General features: G+C 42.5%; 1 protein-coding gene across 1 annotated transcript; it reads left to right on the plus strand.

The window, feature by feature from the left end:
* Positions 1-2,716: 2,716 nt before the first annotated feature.
* LOC138898987 (uncharacterized) lies at positions 2,717-5,389 on the plus strand. The gene is made up of 4 exons (XM_070185097.1): positions 2,717-2,810; positions 3,338-3,717; positions 4,348-4,408; positions 4,497-5,389. The coding sequence occupies exons 1-4, from the start codon at positions 2,717-2,719 to the stop codon at positions 5,387-5,389; spliced, it is 1,428 nt and encodes a 475-aa protein (XP_070041198.1).
* The last annotated feature ends 2,906 nt before the right edge of the window (positions 5,390-8,295 follow it).

An 8,295-nucleotide genomic window follows, 5' to 3' on the forward strand; every position in this document is an offset into this window, starting at 1 on the left:
TATTTGTTAGATTTGCTATTACATGCACATCCCTTTCCCGTTCAGCTTTACTTGTTTAAAACTGTTATAACATGCACATCCCTTCCTTTCTCCACCTTTATTTTCTTAAATTTGTTATAACATGCACATCCCTTCCTTTCTTGCCTTTAGTTGCTCTAACTGATATTTATTAGCTATATCATGTCTCTCCCACCCCTACTCCATTGCTTACTTTATTATATTCCCTATATTCCACCAACTAATTTCTTCTTTGTCTTTCTTTTTGCATCCTTTATGTTTTATCTTAATACTGCGTTTATTGCTTTCACATATTTATCATGCAAATACATGGCAATGTGCTATTATCTTTTCATAAAGCATGCTCCACATCATATTCCGCTAGTGCCCAACTAATACCATAGCGGCACTTGATGAGTGTTCGTGCTCTTCCAAAATTACCCTTTAAATTAGCAAGGCTTATTTGCGGTAAACTAGTCGATCAGCGGTGCAGTCGACGGTTCCGTGCCTTTCCCTCTCAAGTTGTCCACTTGAGAGTACCAGTCTAGACCCTTCTAGAAACCTTGCTCCAATATAAACTGTGCATGCATCATGTCTGCGTGATTATCCACTAAGATAAGCTTTGTCCAAAGCCCGACGGGATTTCCATAATCCCAATGTACACCATCACGTTATGTACATTACTTGGAGAAAACATGTCGTTATGTTGATCATTAATGTGTAAATAGTCAGACCCGGAGGGGGAACGGGCTAACTCTATTTGTTTTGCAGAAAATGAGGCACGAAGTCCCCATGTTGGAAATAGTTCAAAACATCCCACCTTTGCTGTTTGATTGGTGGAAGAACCTCTCACCTAGTGACAAGAATCATGTGAAAAGGGTCCTCGGAAATTTACCTTCCTTATTGGACATTCGGCCAAATAATGCATTGATTGAGGCCGCCACTATGTTTTGGGATGAGAAAAGAGCTGTATTTCGCTTTGGTGGTGTAGAAATGACCCCTCTCTTAGAGGGAATAGGAGGCTTCGCTAGGATGGCATGGGATAGTCCAGGTTTATTAGTACCAGAAAATCGCACTCCCCGCGATTTTTTGAAAATGATGGGTTTCAAGAAATATGATGAGTTACTCTGTCTGAAGAAGTCATACATACCATTTGAATTCCTTTATGAACGTTATGGGCATAACAAGTCATATCACCTTCACCATAATGAACTTGCCATTACTTCTTTGGGTTGGACACACCACCGAGTTTTTGTGTTCATTGTCTGTTTCTTGGGGTTGTTGATATTTTCGATGAAAGGGGGAGGATCCAAACTCGCTTAGCCATGGTCGCTAGGACTCTAATGGAAGGAATTGAAGGACAAACTTACACTATAATCCCCATGATCTTGGCTGAAATGTACCAAGCTCTAGATCGATGCAAGCAGGGGTATGGGCATTTCGAGGGCTGTAATCTGTTGCTGCAGGTTTGGTTATTAGAACATTTCCATAGAGGTGACTATTGCCAGGAGATTCTGCGACGACCATTGAATACATAGCCTACCATCATCCAAAAATAATGATATTTATCCTAGATAGGTTCGTACAACCTAGAAATGCTGTGAACTGGGTGCGTTTCTTCAGCAATTTGACTGATCGGGTTAAGATGAATCTATCCTTATGCTCCTATAAGGGTAATGAGGCAAGCAGGAAGAAAGCATGTTATACCTCGAGTTTCCAACATGGTCCAGTACAAAGCAAACTTTAAAGGGAACATTATTCCGTTCAAGTTCGAGGCACAACATATGTGGAATCAAAAGGTCATTGTAGAGAAAGACACTATCGAGCCAGACAGGTACCATGCCGACCATGTATACTTCTACCCATCATAGTTGGTAGATGATATAGCGGGAGATGTCAAGCCAGGGATTAATCTGAAAAATAGGGTTATAGATGACGCTGCGAAGCACAAGTCAAGTATAGGATGCTGCGCAGGAGGGTTTTCGAGTCCGAAGCTAGACATTTGGAACAACACAAAGTGGATATGGAAGCCATCAATGAATGGAAATAAATTTCTACTAAATCAACAGAAAGATTGGAATATTTGGAGCAAGGGTTAATGGAACTTGAGGGGAAGATGAGGAAGAGGCCCTCGGATTGTCATAATACGTAAGGCAATGGGGGAGGGCATCTAGCAAGGGCTTACCTACTATTGGACATGCGCGACCTGGGGAACTTGATTGATGGATCCAAGAAGGCCAAGCATGGAGAAGGTCCCTCTGGGGCCAAGTAGATTAGGAAATGATGTTCTTTACTACTTTTTAGCTTAGTTTTAGATTTCTATTGTAATAAGGCAAATGCCATTAGTAATTTTCTTATTATTGTCATTTTAGTATGGATCTGATTCATTTTCGCATTAATGAAATGACACAATTATTGGCATCAATTTTCTCTAAGTCTATGTGTTGCTTATGCCTACCTCGGGCACAACGAGGTCCCCCAAATTAGGATGCGAATATGTTACATGATTTTGCAAAGCATGTTCAATACTACAAGTATTCTTTCAATATCCCTTACTAACTTGGTTACCTTTTTGTTTTTGTTTTCTTTTATTTATTCCCATTCCTCAAAGGTTGGTTCGTGCATACTAGCATCATCCGCATATCACACTAGATCCAGAGGTCCTCCACCTCCTCCTCCATCAAGTGATCCTAAAGGCAGAAGCAAAGGGAAAGGAAAGATGGACGATTTAAGTGGTATCAGAAAGGACAATGCAGAGAACGTTGAGACTTCGGATGGTCGGAATATTCCAGCACAAAATGAATTGGTCCTACGTCTGGACCAGAAAATATTGGAGCTACAAGGGGAAATTGAGCAGGTCCGGAACTTGGCAAAGATTTCCCTCACCCTAAACGTCCCCGACATTAACCAACAAAATAGAAACGCCCAAAACTCGACACCTCCCCAAAACACACAAAATCAAAATATGCAAAATCCTCTCACACCACATCAATACGCCACACCTCCTCAGAACCAGAACCATCCACCGGTCCCTACTCCTCAACAACACCATCACCACCCAACTCAGTACCCACAACACAGCCTACTCCTGACCCACAGAACTCAACCAATGACCACCATTACTCCCAGATTCCCGGAGTCCACCAAAGCAATCCCATATATGTGGAAACTTTACCCCACACCCCATAATAGACCCTATACATACCCGAATCCACCGATAAGGACCTGCTCATCAAGAACATGGCGGAAGAACTCAAGAAACTTACTGGCAGAGTTCAAAGTGTCTAAGGGGGCAAATGCATTGAGGGTTTGAATTATGAAGATTTGTGTATTCAACCAGATGTAGAACTGCTAGAAGGTTACAAACCTCCTAAGTTTGAAATGTTCGACGGGACTAGTGATCCGAAGGTGCACTTGAGAACGTATTATGACAAGCTTGTAGAAGTTGGCAAGGATGAAAGAATCCGCATGAAGTTGTTTATGAGGAGCCTCACCGGAGACACTCTGTCTTGGTACATCAGTCAGAACCCAAAGAAATGGGTTAATTGGGTGAGCATGGCATCAGATTACATGGATCTGTTCAAGTTAAACACAAAAAACATACCAGACATTTTCTACATTCAGAATCTCAAGAAGAAGCCAACGAAAACTTTCTGTGAGTATAATACTCGGTGGAGGTCTGAAGCTGCAAAAGTAAGGCCAGCACTGGAAGAAGAACAGGTGAATAAGTTCTTCGTCAGAGCTCAGGATCCGCAATACTACGAAAGACTGATGGTTATGGAAAACCATAAATTTTCTAACATCATCAAATTGGGATAAAGAATAAAAGAAGGGATCAAAAGCGGAATGGTGACAAAATTTGAAGCACTCCAAGCCACAAATAAAGGCTTACACTCAGGAGGTATCTCCAAGAAGAAAGAAGTAGGTACGGTGATGGTAGCCCAAGGTCCAAAGTCTCTTCTTACATACCAAACACCCCCACCCACATATCAACCTTCGCCTCCCAGGTACCAACAACCTGCCGCCACTTACCATACTTATAACACCCAACTAGCATACTACCACTCACCACCAGCCCACCAAAACTACCAAAAACCGAGACCAAATTTCGACCGTAGACCACCCAGACAATACACCCCAATTGCTGAACCCATAGACCAACTGTACGAGAGACTGAAGGCTGCCAGTTATGTCACTCCCATTCCCGCTGTTGCTATGGAAAACTCCTCCCAGTGGATTAATCCAAATAAGACATGTGCCTATCACTCAGGCATGAAGGGTCATACTATTGATGAGTGTCATACTTTGAAGGACAAGATTCAGACATTAATTTACACCTAAGTCATACAGGCAAAGGAGGTTGCACCTACTGTTCATAATAATCCTCTCCTGAATCACAGGGGTGAAAGGGGTAAACGTGATAGAGACCGAAGAAGAATGGGACTCAGAGGGGTCAATTGGACTCATTTGAGAACGGGATAATCCTGAAACATCTCCAGTCATTCTCACACCTATCGTGGTACAAACTGAGGCACCAATTGAAGTTGAGGTAGCCGCACCAACTTCATTTGAGGCTGAGGTAGCAACACCCTTCACCGTGATAGTGGCACCCACGCCATCTTTTAAATCTAATGCTATAACTTGGGATTATGTTGCGGAAACAAGAAGGAAAGGAAAGGCAAAAATAGAAGAAACAGGTGCAGCGCAAGTCATGACCAGAACTGGTAGGGCTTATACACCCGAGCATTTGGGAGGAATAAGCAAAGAAGCCGCCTCTAAACCGCCTGTCATTGAGACTGGTCCAGATGATCTTTGGAGAAAGGTGCAGGCAAGAGAGTATTCTGTGGTTGATCATCTGAACAAAACCCCTGCTCAAATATCCATTTTATCACTGTTGCAAAACTCCGAGGCGCATAGGAATGCCTTGATGAAGGTGTTGAATGAAGTTTATGTACCCAATAACATCACTAGTGGAGAGATGGCCAACATGGTAGGGCAAGTGTTGGAAAGCCACAATAGCACTTTTCATGAAGATGAGCTTCCACCGGAAGGACTAAGTCACAACATGGCACTACATATCACAGTGCAGTTTGAGGACAAATTCATTGCCATGGTCCTGATAGATGGGGGTTCGAGTCTCAACACCTATCCACTAACTACTTTGAAAAGGTTGGGTAAAGATCTGTACGAGATACGAGCAGAGAGTATGCATGTGAAAGAATTTGATGGGTCTCAAAGGTCCACAATTGGGGAGACCAACCTCAGCCTACAAATGGGACTGACCTGGTTCAATGTTGAGTTTCAAGTTTTGGATATATCTGCTACATACAATCTATTATTGGGGCAACTGTGGATACATGCCGTTGGGGCCGTGGCTTCTACACTACATTAGGCCGTGAAGTTTGAGTGGAACCATCAGGAAATGATCATCCATGGGGAAGGAGGTAATCCCATTTACACCAATCAAACTGTTCCGGTCGTCGAGAATAGAAGGAAGTTGGGTAGAGAAGCATACCATCGCGTCGAGCGCGTCAATGCAATTGAAAAAGACAAATGGCGGAGCAGTAAGATAGAAGGCATATTGGCATGGACAAGGTATGAACCTGGCAAGGGTCTTAGTAAGAATCTTAGGGGATTACCAAACCGATACAGCTAAAGCGTCACGGCATAATTTTTGGGCTTGGGTATGAATACACCTGGCACGAGTATCTGAATTGGTTGCCACAGTGGTGTGGTCCTTATTACCCTTTAGAGCAGCCAGTACCACATTTGAGCTAGTCGTTTCATCAAGCTGACATGATATGAAGCTCTGAAGAAGATAAAGCTCTAGCTGGTGTAAGGAAGCTATTTCTGGATGACAAAGACATGGACTGCAGTGTCATAGTTGAGGAGTATGAGGAGGAAGACCTTATTATTCAGACAATGGAGAAGGGAGTTGTTATCAATAATTGGACTGTTGCGCCATCAAGCGCCCGTCGAGTTACTGGAATTATTATTACCTATCCCGATGAGCCTACGACCATGACATGTAACGAGACAACGCAACATAAGGATAGTGATTCAGAGGATCTGGAAGAGGATATAATACCCGTGGAAATTGTCAGAGAAGTAAAAAAATTTGAAAACAAGCCTGAGTCCAATTTGGATGAGACTGAAACCGTTAAATTAGGAGACTCCGAAACAGTCAAGGAAACGTATGTAATCATTCACCTATCGTCGTCGGAGAAGGAAGAATACATCCAGTTCTTGAAGGAGTATGAGAATATTTTTGCATGGTCATATGATGATATGACCGGTTTGAGCACGTCCATAGTGGCTCATAAACTACCTACCAACCCTATGTATCCGCCTGTAAAGCAGAAGCTCAGAAAGTTCAAACCAGATATGAGTCTGAAAATAAAGGAGGAAGTCACCAAGCAGATCAAAGCCAAGGTTCTTAGAGTGGTTGAATATCCGATCTGGTTGGCTAACATTGTGTCGGTTCCAAAGAAAGATGGGAAGGTCAGAGTGTGTGTCGACTATCGGGATTTAAATAGAGCGAGTCCCAAAGATGATTTCCCTTTGCCCAATTTACACATACTGATTGACAATTGTGCCAAGCATGAACTTCAATCCTTTATGGATTGCTTCACGGGATATCATCAGATCTGGATGGATGAAGAAGATGCCAAAAAGACAGCCTTTATTACACCATGGGGAGTATATTGTTACAAAATAATGTTGTTTGGCCTAAAGAATGCTGGAGCCACTTATATGAGGGCCATGACAACCATTTTCCAAGACATGATACATAAGGAGATAGAGGTGTACGTGGATGACATCATCATCAAATCCAAGAGAAGCACAGATCATATAGCAGATTTGAGGAAATTCTTTGATCGACTTTGAAGGTACAACCTGAAACTGGATCCCGCAAAATGTGCCTTCGGAGTCCCTGCTGGAAAGTTGTTAGGGTTCATCGTCAACCGGCGAGGAATTGAGCTAGACCCGTCAAAGGTCAAGGCTATCCAAGATTTGCCACCTCCGAAGAACAAGAAAGATGTGATGAGTTTCTTAGGGCATCTCCATTACATCAGCCGTTCATAGCACAATCAACTGTGATTTGTGAACCGATTTTCAAAATGTTGAATAAAAATGCTGCAACAAGTTGGACTGAAGAGTGCCAGAAAGCCTTTGACAAGATGAAGGAATATTTATCCAATCCACCTGTTCTAGTCCCACCAGAACCTGGAAGACCTCTGCTACTCTATTTATCTGTACTAGATGGGGCTTTCGACTGTGTCTTGGGACAACACGACGAGACGGGAAGAAAGGAACATGCCATATACTATCTGAGCAAGAATTTCACACCCTACGAAGCACGATATTCTTTGTTGGAACGCACTTGCTGCGCTTTGACATGGATAGGTCAAGCGTTGAGGCATTACTTCTATGCCTACACCACATATCTCATATCAAGGATGGATCCGTTAAAATACATCTTCTGAAACCCATGCCTACGGGAAAGTTAACAAAATGGCAGGTTTTACTAAGTGAGTTCGACATTATCTATGTAACTCAAAAGGCTATCAAGGGGCAAGAGTTGGCTGATCATTTGGAAGAAAATCCTGTAGACGGAGAGTACGAACCACTAAAAACATATTTTCCCGATGAAGAGGTATCATTCGTAGGAGAAGATATCACGGAAACCTATGATGGTTGGAGAATGTTCTTCGATGGAGCTGAAAATTTCATAGGAGTGGGTATTGGAGCAGTTTTAGTATCAGAGACAGGTCAACACTATCTAGTATCCGCAAAACTCAGGTTTCCATGTACCAACAATATGGCAGAATATGAGGCTTGCATCTTGGGACTTAAGTTGGCCATTGACATGGGCGTTCAAGAATTGCTAGTAATTGGTGACTCAGAGCTTTTGGTACATCAGATTCTAGGAGAATGGGCTACAAAGAATACCAAAATACTGCCGTATTTGTACTATGTACAAGAATTGATGAAGAGATTCACAAAGATAGAGTTCAAACATGTTCCGAGAATCCAGAATGAGTCCGCAGATGCATTGGCCACTCTATCTTCCATGATATAACACCCAGACAAGAATTTCATCGACCCTATCCCGGTAGAGATTCATAACCAGCCAGCTTATTGTGCTCACGTTGAAGAAGAAATTGATGGAAATCCATGGTTCCATGACATCAAAGAATATTTGGCAAAAGGAGAATACTAGGAGCACGCAAATCATACTCAGAAACGCACACTCCGAAGATTATCTAACTATTTATTCTAAAGCGGAGGGATTCT

This window comes from Nicotiana tomentosiformis, chromosome 9 (assembly GCF_000390325.3).
Source record: "Nicotiana tomentosiformis chromosome 9, ASM39032v3, whole genome shotgun sequence".
Classification (NCBI taxonomy): Eukaryota; Viridiplantae; Streptophyta; class Magnoliopsida; order Solanales; family Solanaceae; genus Nicotiana; species Nicotiana tomentosiformis.

Bases quoted from the DNA above. Each gene is read 5' to 3' on its own strand.
- LOC138898987 (XM_070185097.1), top strand. From the start codon at position 2,717: ATGGACGATTTAAGTGGTATCAGAAAGGACAATGCAGAGAACGTTGAG. The intron at 2,811-3,337 runs GTCTGGACCAGA...GTATTCAACCAG, and splicing joins ACAAAATGAATTGGTCCTAC to ATGTAGAACTGCTAGAAGGT. The intron at 4,409-4,496 runs GTAAACGTGATA...AAACATCTCCAG, and splicing joins GAATCACAGGGGTGAAAGGG to TCATTCTCACACCTATCGTG.